This window comes from Lampris incognitus, chromosome 16 (assembly GCF_029633865.1).
Source record: "Lampris incognitus isolate fLamInc1 chromosome 16, fLamInc1.hap2, whole genome shotgun sequence".
Lineage (NCBI taxonomy): Eukaryota > Metazoa > Chordata > Actinopteri > Lampriformes > Lampridae > Lampris > Lampris incognitus.
Window position 1 is genome coordinate 43,313,987 of NC_079226.1, and position 18,739 is coordinate 43,332,725.

The 18,739-nt window shown below is 44.8% G+C and overlaps 1 protein-coding gene across 1 annotated transcript in view; it reads left to right on the forward strand.

Annotated features, from left to right (window-relative positions):
- The window catches only part of kiaa1109 (KIAA1109 ortholog), a 244,713-nt gene that overhangs the window by 101,724 nt on the left and 124,250 nt on the right, over nt 1-18,739 (forward strand). The window contains exons 36-43 of the mRNA XM_056296251.1: nt 1,431-1,631; nt 3,937-4,148; nt 4,466-4,617; nt 8,391-8,541; nt 10,014-10,166; nt 10,338-10,578; nt 13,183-13,331; nt 14,896-15,127. Coding sequence (XP_056152226.1) covers nt 1,431-1,631; nt 3,937-4,148; nt 4,466-4,617; nt 8,391-8,541; nt 10,014-10,166; nt 10,338-10,578; nt 13,183-13,331; nt 14,896-15,127 — 1,491 coding nt within the window. The remainder of the gene's footprint in view (nt 1-1,430; nt 1,632-3,936; nt 4,149-4,465; nt 4,618-8,390; nt 8,542-10,013; nt 10,167-10,337; nt 10,579-13,182; nt 13,332-14,895; nt 15,128-18,739) is intronic.

Below are 18,739 nucleotides of genomic sequence, written 5' to 3' on the forward strand. Positions count from 1 at the left end.
CCTGCAGTAGTCATGGGTATTTACCTGCAGTAGTCATGGATATTTACCTGCATTACTCATGGGTATTTACCTGCAGTAGTCATGGGTATTTACCTGCAGTAGTCATGGGTACTTACCTGCAGTAGTCATGGGTACTTACCTGCAGTAGTCATGGGTATTTACCTGCAGTAGTCATGGATATTTACCTGCAGTAGTCATGGGTACTTACCTGCAGTAGTCATGGGTACTTACCTGCAGTAGTCATGGATATTTACCTGCAGTAGTCATGGGTACTTACCTGCAGTAGTCATGGGTATTTACCTGCAGTAGTCATGGATATTTACCTGCAGTAGTCATGGGTACTTACCTGCAGTAGTCATGGGTACTTACCTGCAGTAGTCATGGGTACTTACCTGCAGTAGTCATGGATATTTACCTGCAGTAGTCATGGGTACTTACCTGCAGTAGTCATTGATATTTACCTGCAGTAGTCATGGATATTTACCTGCATTACTCATGGGTACTTACCTGCAGTAGTCATGGGTACTTACCTGCAGTAGTCATGGATATTTACCTGCAGTAGTCATGGGTACTTACCTGCAGTAGTCATGGGTATTTACCTGCAGTAGTCATGGGTATTTACCTGCAGTAGTCATGGGTACTTACCTGCAGTAGTCATGGGTATTTACCTGCAGTAGTCATGGGTACTTACCTGCAGTAGTCATGGGTACTTACCTGCAGTAGTCATGGATATTTACCTGCAGTAGTCATGGGTATTTACCTGCAGTAGTCATGGGTATTTACCTTCAGTAGTCATGGGTACTTACCTGCAGTAGTCATGGGTACTTACCTGCAGTAGCCATGGGTATTTACCTGCAGTAGTCATGGATATTTACCTGCAGTAGTCATGGGAACTTACCGGCTCCAGCTGCAGTCGGCAGTGATGGAGAAAAAAACAGAAAGGCATGCTGGTCTGCCGGCGACGGGAAGGAAGTCAGTCGCCTATTTTTGTGCATTTTCCCGCGTTTATAAAACTTGCACATACACGCTAATTTTGGTAGACAAAAATTGTATAATTTTGGCACCTTTTCTGGCGCTTTCATGGCATCGAACGTGACTCAAGATAGAACCGGGAGGCATACTCATCTCCTGGCAGTGGGAGAGGAGCCAGTCGCTTGTTTTTAGCGGGTTTTCCCACGTTGAAAAAACCTGCGTATACATGTTCATTTTGGTCGGAAAGGGATGTCATTGTGATCAGGGTTTATATATTATATGAATAAAGTGTGACTTGATTTACTCAACAGGAATTCTGCCATCTTTTACTAAAATGTTGTTTCCAGTTGCTTCTGGCTTGAGCAGTAGCTTCAGGTGCTAAGCGAAACCCCCTGTCTTGTGTGACATGTCTAACGCTGGGCTGCTGCCTCCACCTGCATGCTCTTACCCTCCCCCAGATATCGGCACATGTGCCATCACGGCTATCCCCTTTGAGAAGTCCAAAGTGCTGTTCAGCCTCGAAGAGATGGAGGAGTTCTCTCTGGTGGATGAGACCGAAGCCCAGGCCCTGGCGTCCGACCCGTCCCGCTCCATGGCCTCGGTGGAGAAGTGGGGCTGGATCATGTTTGAGTGTGGCATCGAGAACCTCACAGTTAAAGGTAAAGCAGTCCAACATGCCAAGCCAGTGGTAGGGGTCTGTAGCTCCACTTCTCAGACCAGTACAGTATACAGTATGTATTGTCATACATGGTCACTGATGTGATGCATGAAACACACATTTTAAACAGCCAACAAGTCACCACAATACAATACAATACACTACACTGCAATACAATACACTACAATACAATTCACTACAATGCAATAACAATACAATTCACTACAATACTGTAACAATACAATTCACTACAACACAATACACTACAATACAATACAATTCACTACAATACAATACAATTCAATCCAATTCACTACAATACAGTAACAATACAATTCACTACAATTCAATACAATTCACTACAATTCACTACAATACAATACACAATTCACTACAACACAATACACTACAATACAATACAATTCACTACAATTCAATACAATACACTACAATACAATACAATTCACTACAATACACTACAACACATTACAATACCATACAATTCACTACATACTATACAATACAATACAATACAATACGAATTAGCCCTGATCTGGTCTGGTCTGATCTGGTCTGGTCTGGTCTGATCTGGTCTGACCTGATCTGATCTGATCTGATCTGATCTGATCTGATAAGATGCAACATGGTACAAGTGCAGTTCAATTCAGTATAGTGCAAACTTCCATTTAAATTCTACTATATTTCAGACAACAAAATGTTGTCAGCATAGGGCATCCAGGTAGTGTAGCGGTCTATTCCGTTGCCTACCAACACGGGGATCACGGTATTCCCCCCAGTTTCCCCTCCCCCCTGAACAAGCGCCCCAACCGACCAGAGGAGGTGCTAGTGCAATGACCAGGACACATACCCACATCCGGCTTCCCACCCGCAGGCACGGCCAATTGTGTCTGTAGGGACGCCTGACCAAGCTGGATATAACACAAAGATTCAAAGCGGCGACCCCCGTGTTGGTAGGCAACGAGGTAGACCGCTACGCTACCCGGAAGCCATAGTTTTTTCCTTCATATGTTGTTTCCATTGAGCATGCATTAAGGATGCGCTGTTTGGTATGATGAAATGGATGTGTTGAATACCTGACTTTTTGGGTTTATCTGTATAACAGGTTATAGTGTCATGGTGGTGGGTGTGTTTTTTGTTGTTTTGTTTGTTTTTTTGGCCATTTACTTTAAACAGCTGCAACGTTTCTGAACTGTAAATTCAAATAGTGTCTCTTTTCAACATGTCTTTTTGAGCTAAAAGTCAGGTCCAAGGGCATGTCTGTTTGGCGTGCAGCATTACCGTTTTGGTTCATCACTTCTGCTTCATACTATCTAGTATGGTCCTTAAACATGGCACGTGGTGCTGTGGTGTATCTGGACCTCTCACTGTTCAACAGGCCTCCATAATGAGCAGCTCTGTTCCGACCAAAGTAATTGCAGAGATGAATCAGGAATCAGGAACACTTTGTGTGTTCACTTAATGCACTTGAAATGAAACAAAATGCTGTTCCCCCAGCCCACAGCAGTACAACACAAACACAAAAACACATCCAAAAACTACAAGAACACACATATCCAAACTAACACATATATCCAAACTAACACATATATCCACACTAAACAAAAAATCACTGTCCAAGAGAACGAACGCCAGCCAGGATGACTGTCGGAACCACCAGTCTGCATGGGCTAACAATTAGCTTAGCCTGCCCCACTTCCGCGTCCTGTCAGACCGCAGCTCCAGGCAGGGGCCATGTTCCCCCGGCCCACCAGACGAAGCAGACCAAGCTCTCCCAGCCGATCCAGCGCCAGCTCTCCCAGCCAGACACCCTTGACACACCTCCCCACACTCCTCACGATGACATCAAAAACACCACAGTCGACGCCAGGTGAGGCCACCGCCACACCACCCTCGGTGTTATCGGAACTGCCAGTCTGCATGGGCTAAGAGTTAGCTTAGCCTGCCCCACTCTCCCAGCCGATCTAGCGCCAGCTCTCCCAGTCATCAAACAAAGACAAAACTTAGACATGGACAAAGACACTGCATGGACGGTACTGGGTGAGGCTGCCACAAATGTGAATTCCTGCTGCCATCTTCCGACACTGGCACTGGGTGAGGCCGCTGCAAATGCGAATTCATGCAGCCATCTTCCCACATGAAATGAAGGGAATGAATAATGGTGTGAAACTCCAGTTCAAAGACACCAGTGTTGACAGTTTAAGAATGTTTCGTATTTATGAAGCTATATCTTAATTATTGGAGTGTTTTTCATTTCTGCATATCCTACTCTTTTGACTGTGTTGCAGGTGGCCGTCAGTCAGGAGCCATTCTTTACAGTGCATTTGATGTGATGGGGTGCTCTGACACTGATGGGAAGACTGGCTTGTCTAAATCCAACGCTTCAACAGGCTCCCAGACTGGCAGTGGTTACAGCACGGACGTGTCCGAGGATAACCTCCCACATGACACTACTAGCCCCGCCTCGGATGTCAACGATCACTCAGACTCAGACGATCAGGTAATAAAACAAATGCTCCTATTACTGGGGAAACAAAACATCCTGCTTTCTTTTAGATGCATTGATCCAACATGGAGTGTTGGTACCAGCCCAGTCTTGACTGATAAACGCTGGACTGGGCAACGGAGGAAATAAACATGATTATACTCCTCACTCCATTAGTCTAAGTTCAGTCAGTCAGTCTTGTTGTGAGCTGAAGTACAAATGTTCAAATAAACGCCTAACTGACACTTGTTGAGTGGAATTTAAATAATTGCCTCAACTGCTTCCACCAACCGGCATCATCCACCACTACTCAACTTTGTTCTGCCTTTTAGGATGAAGGGGTTGAGTCAGATGATCTAAAGAAAGACCTCCCACTCATGCCCCCACCCCCTGACTCCAGCAGTATGAAGCTTACTATCCGAGAGATCTGGTTTAGCTTTGCTGCTCCCACCAATGTGCATTCGCCCTCAGAAGCCATCTCCAGGTAGGGTTACACTCAGCTAGAGGACATCTCCAGGTAGGGTTACACTCACCTAGAGGACATCTCCAGGTAGGGTTACACTCAGCTAGAGGACATCTCCAGGTAGGGTTACACTCAGCTAGTGGGCATCTCCGGGTAGGGTTACACTCACCTAGAGCACAGCTCCGGGTAGGGTTACACTCACCTAGAGCACATCTCCAGGTAGGGTTACACTCAGCTAGAGGACATCTCCAGGTAGGGTTACACTGCCCTAGAGGACATCTCCAGGTAGGGTTACAGTCACCTAGAGGACAGCTCCAGGTAGGGTTACACTCAGCTAGAGGACATCTCCAAGTAGGGTTACACTCACCTAGTGGACATCTCCGTGTAGGGTTACACTCACCTAGTGGACATCTCCGTGTAGGGTTACACTCACTTAGAGGACATCTCCAGGTAGGGTTACACTCAGCTAGAGGACATCTCCAGGTAGGGTTACACTCAGCTAGTGGGCATCCCCCGGTAGGGTTACACTCAGCTAGTGGGCATCTCCAGGTAGGGTTACACTCAGCTAGAGGACATCTCCAGGTAGGGTTACACTCAGCTAGTGGGCATCTCCAAGTAAGTTTACACTCACCTGGAGGACATCTCCAGGTAGGGTTACACTCATCTAGAGGACAGATATTGCAGGCATTTTGGGGTATTATCATCAAACAATGAGCACAGTCAGTGAGAGATAATTGACTCTGTCAACCTCGAGTTTCTTTTTTTTAGGGTTCAAGCCCAAAGGGTTTAAACCCTATTGTATTTGTGCTGGTTTATTTGGGGTCCAAAAAGCAAAGCTCCTGTGGAGCCCTATTGTTTTTGTTCTCATTCTTTCTTCTTATGATCTTTCTCTGCTAAAATTGTTTGGGCAGCAAAAACTGTAAGACCCAAAAATACAAAAATTGGCAGGTGTGTTGCAAATTCCAGCCACTAGTCAAGCACATAAAATGACACCCATTGACCGCAAGTTGGCATTGTAATGATCAAGTTTACATTTGTGCGATTACCTCTAAAGGCATGGCCTAGCGTAGAAATTCTTTCATCATTTTAATCTCAAATCATCTGCATCTTTGCTCAAATGGTCGTCTTCTCTAAAAATGTCAAATTTTATGACTTTTTCTTAATTTTCTCAAAATCCTATTTTTGACATCTTCTCTAAAACCGCAGGGCCAATTAATAATAATAATAATAATGGATGACATTTATACAGCACTTTATCTAGACACCCAAAGCGCTTCACATTGAAGGGGGAAACCCACTTCAACCACCACCAATGTGTAGCACCACCTGGGTGATGCACAGCAGCCATTTTGCACCAGAACGCTCATCACACATCAGCTTGAGATGGAGAGGGAGGAATCATTGAGCCAGTTACATGAGGGATGATTAGGTGGCCAGATGGAGAGAGCCAGGTTGGGAATTTTGCCAGGACACCGGGGAAACCCTACTCTTTGTAATAAGTGCCATGGGGTCTTTAATGACCACAGTGAGTCAGGACCTCAGTTTAACTTCTCATCCGAAGGACGGCATCTCCTACAGCACAGTGTCCCCATCACTAGACTGAGGCATTAGGATTTTTTTTTTTTAATAAGGACCAGACGAGAGACTGCCTCCTACTGGCTCACCAGCACCACTTCCAGCAGCAGCTCATTTTCCAAGGAGGTCTCCCATCCAAGTACTAGCCAAGCCCACACCTGCTTAGCTTCTGTCATTCTGCAGAACCAAGGTACATGTTGGTATGGATGCAGGCCATTTGTCCCAAAACGTAGTCAGATTCATCTACGTACTTTGCTGATCTTAAGTTGTTAAAGACATTTCAGTATGTCAACCATTTCGATTATACAAGCCAGTCAACTTTTATCAAAATAGCTAATTTTCAAAAATTGATATCAACCTCATCAAAAGGCATCGAAGGTAGCCAGTTGAGGTGGTTCGGGCATCTGATTAGGATGCCTCCTGGGCACCCTTTGGAGGTTTACTGGGCAAGGCCAGCTGGGAGGAGACCCCGGGGTAGACCCAGAACTCTCTGGAGGGACTACATGTCCAATCTGGCCTGGGAACGCCTTGGGATCCCCCAGGAGGAGCTGGAGGGCATTGCTGGGGAGAGGGACGTCTGGAGCTGCCCTACTTAGCTTGCTGCCGCTGCGACCCGACCCCGGAGAAGCGGCTGAAGATGAATGAATGATATCAACCTGAAATTTTGAGAAACGGAGTAAAGCTTATTGCACCTCACCTTTAGGGGGCCCCACAAATGCAAAAAGTTTTTATCTCATCAGCGGATGGATTTGTACGAAATTCAGTTCGCACGATTTAAATTCATGACTCAGTCAATTTATAAAATTTGGTAATGACTGATTAAAATGGGGCAGCAAGGTGGCGCAGTGGTTAGCGCGGTCGCCTCACAGCAAGAAGGTTCTGGGTTCAAGCCCCAGGGTAGTCCACCCTTGGGGGTCGTCCCGGGTCATCCTCTGTGTGGAGTTTGCATGTTCTCCCTGTGTCTGCGTGGGTTTCCTCCCACAGTCTAAAGACATGTAGGTCAGGTGAATCGACCACACTACACACAAATTACACATACGTGTGTGTGTGTGTGTGAGAGATGGACTGGCGGCCTGTCCAGGGTGTCTCCCTGCCTGCTGCCCAATGACTGCTGGGATAGGCTCCAGCATCCCCGCGACCCTGAGAGCAGGATGAGCGGTTCGGATGATGGATGGATGGATGGATGATTACAGTGGGCGTGGCTTATTACAGCAAAACTAGATTTCTAGACATTTCACATTCCAAACTCCAAAGAAGAATACAGAGCTGCATTTTTTCAGCACATCCGCTGATGTCACAAAAGTTTGCTTGACTACAACTTATAGTCAGTTCAGAAGTCCATCACTATATTTTTAACAATATGCAAAAACAGTTAACATCTATATCTCCACAAGTCTTCATTCGAATGCTATCAGAATCGACACAGACATTCTTTAGATGCTAGGTATCACATATTTCAAATGGTGCTCACGTATGTCAAACGATGAGTCCGCAGTGACATTCGGTGTCTTCCTGTAATATGTCTGGCATGCACAACAGTTTCTATTTCGCGAAATGTCAAACGTCACCAGAGTATTTGAGGATACACCCGAAACGAGCAGAAAGGTGTGTGATTTTTTTTTCTTCAGAATTTTATCACCAACATTTTAACTGTTGTAAGAGTTTTAAGTGTAAATAGACAAAACTACCGTGTTTCCTGGACCATAGGTCGCTGTGTTTTTATTCGTCTGGCTCGTCCTGCCACCTGCATTGCAAAGTGACAAATACAATAGAATTTTGTGGGAAAAATACGCAGTATTTCAGCTAAGACCACTAGGTGGCGGTGTTTAATCGTTTGACTCAGTTAAAAATTCTTGACCATAGTGATGCGCATGCTGGATGGGTTGAGGTGAGCGTACTAGAAAATATCATGAGTTTGGGCGGGCAGGTCAAAAGAGACGAAGCAGTGCTGCGAGTAGTAAACCGCTTGGCAGAACAATTTTGTCACCTCTGAGAAATCAGTGGGGAAAAGAAAGAACATGGAAGAACATATTGTATAGAAAATGAAGATAGGAAATGCTGCAGTTGGACAAGTGCATAAAAAGTTGTTACACATAACAGTGCATGAAAAAAAATCTGTTGTGTTCCCTGTGTGAGATACTGTTGTCTCTTCAGCATGTGTTCCAATACGCATAGCAAATATCTGCAGGTTTTCCAACTTATGATTGTCTCTTTAATAGGCAGCTGAATCTACTGAGCACAGCCACACCTGCCATTGGAGCCTGGTTGGTTCCCATCGATCAGCTTAAGTCCTCTCTACGCAAACTGGACTTGGAGGGTACGCTCAGAGTGTGTGCTGTCATGGGCTGCATCATGACCGAAGCCCTTGAGGTCAGCCTTATGTCCACAGACACATACAGTGCCTTGCAAAAGTATTCAACCCACTTGACAGTCATCAGTAATGTCTGGATTATAAAAGACACTCACGCATCTGTTCCTGAACAATATTATTGTTGGGAACCCATAAGCTCTAACACATGTTCCCAAAGCCAAAATAAATTAGGTTTCACTGACTTTATATTAATAAATTAAAAGCTAAAATACAGCGATTGTATAAGTATTCAACCCCCACATATCAGTACTTTGTAGAGTACCTTTTTGTAACAGCTATGATTCTCTTGGAGTAAGTATTACTAGCTTTTCACAGTCTGGAGTAATTGTTGCCCATTCGTCTTGGTAGAACTTGTACAGGTCTTGCAGTTTGGTGGGATGGTGCCTCTGGACTGCAATTTTCAGTCTGCCACAGATTTGCAATGGGGTTGAGGTCCGGACTTTGACTTGGCCACTCCAAAACGTTCACCTTTTTGTTGCTGAGCCATGCCATTGTTGCTTTAGCCTTGTGCTTAGGATCATTGTCCTGCTGGAAGGTGAACCTTCTCCCAAGCTTCAGCTTTATGGTAGACTGCAACAGGTCTTCTTCCAATGTTTCCCTGTATTTATCTCCATCTATTCTTCCCTCAGTGTGAACAAGGTTCCCAGTGCCTGCAGATGAAAAGTAACCCATAGCTTTATGCCGCCGCCACCATGCTTCACCATAGGGAGGGTGTTTTTTAGGTTTGCACCACACATGATGCTTTTGAGTTTTGGCCAAAAAGCTCACTTTCATCTCATCTGACCACAAAACCTTTACCCACATCCTAACTGGGTCTCTCTCATGCTTGGTAGCAAACTCCAAGCGTGTTTTATATGCATAGTTTTGAACAACGACTTCTTTCTTGCCACCCTCCCATACAGGCCAGATTTATGGAGAGCCGTGATATAGTTGACTCATGCACATTTACTCCAGTTCCAGCCACTGACCTGTGGAGCTCCTTCAGAGTGACTGCAGGATCATCTGTGGCTTTCCTCACCAGCCCACGTCTTGCTCGGACACTTAGCTCTGAGGGACGGCCTGTCCTACAAAACGTCTGGGTGGTGTGATACAGCTTCCACTTCCTGACAATGGATCCAACAGTGTTCCTGGGACGTCCAAACATTTGGATATTGTTTTGTATCCCTTTCCCGCCTTCTGCATTTAAATCACTTTGTCTCTTATTTCAGTATGGGTTCACAAAAATAATGTTATTCAGGAGCAGATGTGTGAGTATCTTTTATAATCCAGAAATGAGTGATGACTGTTAAGGGGGTTGAATACTTTTGTAAGGCACTGCACGTACACACCCATATTACACACGAAGAATAATTCTCCGTCTTGCTGACTGAATTAGTGAACCAGCCTTTCAGGATCACAACTCTCAGCAGAAGACTCTTTACTACTTCTTTTTCTCATCAGTGCGTTACTCTCTTTCTTACTCATCTAACAGAAAAAGAGCATCCACATCCCAATCAGGAGCAAGTACAACCGTGTGACTAAACGAGCTCGATACCTACATGAGAATCCCTCCTGTATGCTTTGTAATATCCTGCACCGCTATCTCCAGCAAGCTGACTACTCTGTCATAGAGGAGGCAACCATGGTGAGTCCAAATTAGCTTCAGAATGTAGAATGTTTTTGCTTTTTTGGTTACACTGTAGCAAGTTTATTAAAATTTCTGATATACTGACATGATAAATACACTTATTAATATGACCAACCTGCTCATGGGATAAAATTGCTGCTCTAACTCTGCACCTTCTCTTCGTTGCAGAATGATGGGCTTCCGGCCCTGGTGACTCTAAAGAAGGGCCTGGTTGCCTTGGCAAGACAGTGGATGAAGTTCATTGTGGTAACTCAGGGCTTCAAGGCCATTGGCCTAATGAAGGCCAACCAGCTAGCCAAGCCCAGGGAGCCTCAGCAGAGCCTTGGGGAAGGGATCCTGGGACTGGACAACGGTGCCGCACTGCAGAGTGATACCAGTGCAGATGGAGCTGAATTTGAGTTTGATGCAGGTGTACTTTCAACACGTCACACATGCGTTCATATGCAGATATTATTTTCACATTTTAATTTTGTCCCTTCGTTTCTTCTGGTTTTAGTCTACCTCAGTAGAATGTCCCTAAAAATGTAATGACCACATATTCGGTGCTGAAGACAGATTACAAGACTGTTTGTTTTTCACTCAGTTTAGAGAAGTGAATGCTGGGAAAGTTGCAGAAATTACATTTGGAGAAAAGATCGTTTACATTTTTAATATAGAAAAGTCCAAGGAACTCCAATTAATCTGTTATAAAGTCTTCATTCTAACTGACTTGACATTTCACAGATTAAATATGCCCAACGTGTTTCAGGCGGTCAACATGACCGCCGGACTTAAACTCTTTATTCTGTCAAGATAAACACCCAATTGATACATTAATGCATTACATATGTTAGTATGTCTGTTATGAAACTGACACTTAAAAACTACTAGAACGACCGTGGGTGGTCATTTTGACCACCACGGTTTTAAACTATATTGTGTCAAGATAAATACCTAATTAAGATATCAGTGCATTATATATGTTAGTATGTCTGTTATGAAACTAACTGACACCAAAATTAACATTTTAACAACTTTAATACTATTTTTCAAACAATTTAAAATGGCTCCTGTCTAACGTCTGTAAATACTGCAGCGCCTCGGTGGTAGCCATGGCGCGTCTGTAACGGCGTCTGTAACCAGACATGTTGGACATAACACAAATCAAGTCTAGACTATTTGTCTGCCCTGGAGAATGCTAGTGTGTTTCTAGGACAGAGCAATGAACTTCATGAAGGAAATGACGCGACCAACACACATCATAAATACCGACATGACGAACACCATCACACACAAATTACGAGCCATCTTTTTGACCGATCATGGGCGTTTTAGGTAGATCTTATCATAACTTGTTTTTTGTGTGCAATTGATCTAAAATTCACTTTAATACAAATATATGAAATTTTAGGTGCATTCAGGGAGCGGCAGGGCTGCATCTTTTTTCCCCCACAAAGTTATTAAACTTTGAAAATCCGAAATGGTCATAATGACCATCTTGATGGTTCTAGTGTAAAGGGAGTAAAAGCTCTTGAATCCCGTCATGTATGACATCCACTTCTTTGCATTGATAAAGGATCACAACAGTGACTGAGGCACAGATGTCACTGCTATAGTTCCGTCTAATGTCAAGACTGAAACATTTTGCTACAGTCAGATCAATGGGGTGATGAAAGTCCTTCCCCTGTTTTGAGGCACAAGGGAGGCAACAGTGGCGGTTCAGTTGTAGCGGTACATTTCATTTGAGTTTTGGTGTAGCACAAAGCTGTAAGGGTAGTCTCAACTTGTGTGCGGTACAGTTTAGTGGTTACAGTATTGTCAGGTGTTGTAATTCATATTCTGGGAGGACAGATGGCTGTGATCACCCAGCTCTTTATTGTTCACTATCCATACATAGGTGAATGCAATGTGTTTTTTAAAATCAGGAATAAGTTAAAAAAAAAAAGTTTACCAAAATATATCTTAAATAAATATATACATACGGCGGCAGGGTGGCACAGCGGTTGCCACACAGCAAGAGGTCCTGGGTTCGAGCCCCGGGTTAGTCCAACCTTGGGGGTCGTCCCGGGTCGTCCTCTGTGTGGAGTTTGTGTTTCTCCCCGTGTCTGCGTGGGTTTCCTCCGGGGGCTCCGGTTTCCTCCCACAGTCCAAAGACATGTAGGTCAGGTGACTCAACCGAAATATATTAAAAAAAAAAGCCCCTAGGTATGAATGTGTGTGTGTGTGTGTGTGTGTGTGTGTGTGTGTGTGTGTGTGTGTGTGTGTGTGTGTGCGTGCGTGCGTGCGTGCGTATATGTCGGCCCTGTGATGGCCTGGCGGCCTGTCCAGGGTGTCTCCCCGCCTGCTGCCCATTGATTGCTGGGATAGGCTCCAGCATCCCCATGACCCTGAGAGCAGGATAAGTGGTTCGGATAATGGATGGATGGATTGATAAATATACAAACATCAAAAGATGTAAATGTGCAAAACATGCAAAGTCCAATACATAGTCCAATATCTTACTTAATATCAGTCTACAAAAATGAGCCATCATGGTGCCTTAGTGAAAATGGTAACAGAACAGTGTTATATGATGAACAGTACATCTATATTCAATTCAAATATACCACGATGTCATAATTTTGATAAGTGCTGTTACTTCCAACTAAATTTGTATAAAGAATTACCAAATGGTTTCCCAGTGTCCTGGTGTAGTATTACAGAACATTAACGCTATGGCCAACAGTTCACTACCCAAAGGTAGTGTAATGAAGTGTCATCACTGTGCCTTCTAGTAGCCAAAAAGAAAACAGCCACGCAGTTCAGCTTTGGAGACGTCTTAAGCAACATTTTAGAATTCTACATTTCACCAATAACTTGGCTCTAAAATAAATAAATAAATGTATATAAAAAAAATCAGGCTTAGCCAAAAGTGCTGTGAAGTGGACCAAGTTTTACTTACTTAATGTTTACAATTCCTGCAATGACTTAGTTTGACAGCAGTCTCAGCATTCGTCTGTTATTCAGTGAGTTTTACTTTATGCATTTGTTGAAGCCACAGTGAGTGAACACACCATGCTTTTGGAGGGAGCATGCAGTCGTCCCCCACCAAAAGAAGGTAACTCGGGTCCTGTCAGTGGAGTGGAAATCATGAGAAAGCTGTCCAAGTCCCATACACACAGCGAGTCTGCACACAAAATAAAGGTATGGCTCCACCTCTCTGTTTTGTGTCCTGGTTTCCACTACTTCAAGCTGTTTTATTGATCATGCAAACCTTGGGCACTGTTATTTTTTTACAATGCAGAATGGACATTTACCTGTCACTACTGCTCAGCTCTTAACTTCTTACACGCTTACCTCACCAACAGAACTCTTTCTGTTGTTCTGGGTAACTCTACTTCCTCGATGGCTCAGTTGAGTTGTGGTGTCCCTCAAGGCTCAGTTCTTCGCCCCCTTCTCTTTTCTATATAAATGCTGCCCCCTTGGCCAGGTCTTTCAAAATCACGATGTACTCTACCATTTTTATGCTGATGACACTCAGTTATACATGCCACTAAAACCCACAGATCCTAGCGCCCTAGCGAATCTCACAACTTGCCTCTCTGACATTAAATCCTGGATGTCCAAACATTTTCTTAAATTTAATGATGATAAGCCTGAGGCCATTCTGTTTGGTCCCGAAAATTTCGTCAGCCCTTTTGGTACTAACCTGGGTGGTCTATCAGGTAGTCTTAAGCAGGCTGCTAGGAATCTTAGGGTAATATTCGATGCTAACCTTAGTTTTGATAATCAAATCAAACATGTTGTTCAGTCATGCTTTCTCCAGCTCAAGCTAATCTCCAAAATTAGACCATTTTTATCAATTACCGATCCTCAAAAAGTTGTACACGCTTTTATCTTTACTACTATAACCAACTTTACTCGGGTATCAGCAAGGGCTCCCTCCACTGTCTGCAGTTGGTACAAAACACTACTGCTCGGCTCATTACCGGGACAAGGAGGCATGACCATATCACTCCTGTGCTTGTCTCCGTACACTGGTTCCCTGATATACTTCAAATTGATTTTAAAATTTTACTGCTCACTTCTAAGGCTTTAAATGAGGGATAGGCAACATGGTCCAGAATGGTCTGGTGTGGGTGCAAGTCTTTGTTCCAACCAAGCAGTTACACACCTGATTCTATTAGTCAACCAGTGGTCTTTGCTAAGGACCTTGATTTGTAGACTCAGGTGTGTAACTCCTTGTTTGGAACAAAGACCTGCGCCCACACTGGACCTCTTTGGACCATGTTGCCTATTCCTGCTTTAAATGGTCTTGCTCCTACATACGTACATTTGTGATTCATTGACCTGGTATACACCCTCTCCACCATTAAGACCCGCAGATGGAGCCCTGCTGGTTATTCCAGGTCTCAGTTTTCATAAAGGGTGATGGGGATTTTGCTGTTGGAGCCCCCACACTATGGAACTCTTTTCCTGTTGAACTAAGACAAACCAAGTCTCTAGCTTCTTTTAAATCTCGTCTTAAAACTTTTCTTTTAATGAAAGCTTTTATAAATATTTGATATTTGTTTTTATTCATTTATACAGCTTTTATTTTTACTCTTATTTGATTATACTCTTATTTTGCCTTGTCTGGTTTTATCTTTTTTTGTGAAGCACTTTGTAACATTGTTTTAGAAAAGTGCTATATAAATAAAACTATTATTATTATTATTACTACTGTTAAGAGGGATTTCATGCTCCCCTCAATCCCCCTCACCCCCAGGGCTCCCATCCATACCAGTCCTTGAGCTACACCAGTGGCGACACAGTTGCTGACTCGCCCGCTCACGTCAGCCGGGCAGGCTTGCCAGCGAAGGACAGTCCGAGGAAGGAGAGTCTTCTGAGCAACCTGACGGGCAGTTTTCGAAGTTTGCACAACTTATTGGAAGGCACACCCCAGCGAAATGAACCGTCTGCTGCCACTGCAGCCAAGAGCAGCTCCCTCACTCGCACAGGTAACATGGCTTGGAGAACTGGAGCAAGGCACAGCTCCGGATGTGCAGCTCATATTGTCAGCATGGAAGCCTTTGTCCTTTTTTTTAAAATGTATTTATTTATTTATTCATTTTTTTGGACGCTCTTTGACAGACATCCTGTTGTCATAGAGAAATGCTTTATACTGCACAGTGTTAACAAAATGTCAAAATATCTAGACTTGCTTTATTGGACAAAAAATGTTTGTTAAAAGGTTATTTTTACATTTTAATTGTTGTTGACATTAATTATTGGCTACTTTTGGTAGCGAGGTTAATCAACCAGAGGATGATCAGCACCTAGCTTGTAGTAGACAGCATGCTCGTACAACCATCAGTCTGGGTTGGCACGTGGACTGAAACACAAACTCTTCCTTTAACCAAGGCTTTTCTTAATAGCGGTCCAATGTACACGATTTATGCATCGTTCTGAAAAATGAGGTTGATCTGAAATTTCAACTTCCCGTTTATTGCCCACCAACTAACTTGAAAAACATTGGGAACATCTATATATATATATATATATATATTATAAACCCCCCCCCCTTTTCTCCCCAATTGTATCCGGCCAATTACCCCACTCTTACGATCCGTCCGGTCTCTCCTCCACCCCCTCTGCCGATCCGGGGAGGGCTGCAGACTACCACATGCCTTCTCTGATACATGTGGAGTCACCAGCCGCTTCTTTTCACCTGACAGTGAGGAGTTTCACCAGGGAGACATAGCGCGTGGGAGGATCACGCTGTTCCCCCCAGCTCCCCCTCAAACAGGTGCCCCAACCGAGCAGAGGAGGCGCTAGTGTAGCGACCAGGACACATACCCACATCCGGCTTCCCACCCGCAGACACGGACAATTGTGTCTGTAGGGGCGCCCGACCAAGCCGGAGGTAACACGGGGATTCGAACCACCAATCCCCGTGTTGGTAGGAAACAGAATAGACCACCACACTACCTGAACGGCACGGGAACGTCTAATATTGTCAATAGTGTTATCTACCTACCTGATATTTTGGGAATGTCTTTTCTAAATGTCATTACAAACACGGAAGAAATGATGGGGTGACAGGTGTATGTCTGTATGTAGCACGGTGTGGAGAGAGATATGATGGGGTGACAGGTGTATGGCTGTATGTAGCACTGTGTGGAGAGAGAGATATGATGGGGTGACAGGTGTATGTCTGTATGCAGCACGGTGTGGAGAGAGAGATATGATGGGGTGACAGGTGTATGTCTGTATGTAGCACGGTGTGGAGAGAGATATGATGGGGTGACAGGTGTATGTCTGTATGTAGCACGGTGTGGAGAGAGAGAAATGATGGGGTGACAGGTGTATGTCTGTATGCAGCACTGTGTGGAGAGAGATATGATGGGGTGACAGGTGTATGTCTGTATGCAGCACTGTGTGGAGAGAGATATGATGGGGTGACAGGTGTATGTCTGTATGTAGCACGGTGTGTTGAGAGAGATATGATGGGGTGACAGGTGTATGTCTGTATGTAGCACTGTGTGGAGAGAGATATGATGGGGTGACAGGTGTATGTCTGTATGTAGCACTGTGTGGAGAGAGATATGATGGGGTGACAGGTGTATGTCTGTATGTAGCACGGTGTGGAGAGAGAGAAATGATGGGGTGACAGGTGTATGTCTGTATGCAGCACTGTGTGGAGAGAGATATGATGGGGTGACAGGTGTATGTCTGTATGTAGCACGGTGTGTTGAGAGAGATATGATGGGGTGACAGGTGTATGTCTGTATGTAGCACTGTGTGGAGAGAGATATGATGGGGTGACAGGTGTATGTCTGTATGCAGCACGGTGTGTTGAGAGATATGATGGGGTGACAGGTGTATGTCTGTATACAGCACGGTGTGGAGAGAGATATGATGGGGTGACAGGTGTATGTCTGTATGTAGCACTGTGTGGAGAGAGATATGATGGGGTGACAGGTGTATGTCTGTATGCAGCACGGTGTGGAGCGAGATATGATGGGGTGACAGGTGTATGTCTGTATGTAGCACGGTGTGGAGAGAGAGAAATGATGGGGTGACAGGTGTATGTCTGTATGTAGCACGGTGTGGAGAGAGATATGATGGGGTGACAGGTGTATGTCTGTATGCAGCACGGTGTGGAGAGAGATATGATGGGGTGACAGGTGTATGTCTGTATGTAGCACGGTGTGGAGAGAGATATGATGGGGTGACAGGTGTATGTCTGTATGTAGCACGGTGTGGAGAGAGAAATGATGGGGTGACAGGTGTATGTCTGTATGTAGCACGGTGTGGAGAGAGATATGATGGGGGGACAGGTGTATGTCTGTATGTAGCACGGTGTGGAGAGAGAGATATGATGGGGTGACAGGTGTATGTCTGTATGTAGCACTGTGTGTTGAGAGATATGATGGGGTGACAGGTGTATGTCTGTATGTAGCACTGTGTGTTGAGAGATATGATGGGGTGACAGGTGTATGTCTGTATGCAGCACTGTGTGGAGAGAGAGATATGATGGGGTGACAGGTGTATGTCTGTATGCAGCACGGTGTGGAGAGATATGATGGGGTGACAGGTGTATGTCTGTATGCAGCACGGTGTGGAGAGAGAGATATGATGGGGTGACAGGTGTATGTCTGTATGCAGCACGGTGTGTTGAGAGAGATATGATGGGGTGACAGGTGTATGTCTGTATGTAGCACGGTGTGGAGAGAGATATGATGGGGTGACAGGTGTATGTCTGTATGTAGCCACGGTGTGGAGAGAGATATGATGGGGTGACAGGTGTATGTCTGTATGCAGCACGGTGTGTTGAGAGAAATGATGGGGTGACAGGTGTATGTCTGTATGTAGCACGGTGTGGAGAGAGAGATATGATGGGGTGACAGGTGTATGTCTGTATGCAGCACGGTGTGTTGAGAGAAATGATGGGGTGACAGGTGTATGTCTGTATGTAGCACGGTGTGGAGAGAGAGATATGATGGGGTGACAGGTGTATGTCTGTATGTAGCACGGTGTGGAGAGAGAAATGATGGGGTGACAGGTGTATGTCTGTATGTAGCACGGTGTGGAGAGAGATATGATGGGGTGACAGGTGTATGTCTGTATGCAGCACGGTGTGTTGAGAGATATGATGGGGTGACAGGTGTATGTCTGTATGTAGCACGGTGTGGAGAGAGAAATGATGGGGTGACAGGTGTATGTCTGTAGGCAGCACTGTGTGGAGAGAGAAATGATGGGGTGACAGGTGTATGTCTGTATGTAGCACGGTGTGTTGAGAGATATGATGGGGTGACAGGTGTATGTCTGTATGTAGCACGGTGTGGAGAGAGAGATATGATGGGGTGACAGGTGTATGTCTGTATGCAGCACGGTGTGTTGAGAGAAATGATGGGGTGACAGGTGTATGTCTGTATGTAGCACGGTGTGGAGAGAGAAATGATGGGGTGACAGGTGTATGTCTGTATGTAGCACGGTGTGGAGAGAGAGATATGATGGGGTGACAGGTGTATGTCTGTATGTAGCACGGTGTGGAGAGAGATATGATGGGGTGACAGGTGTATGTCTGTATGCAGCATGGTGTGTTGAGAGATATGATGGGGTGACAG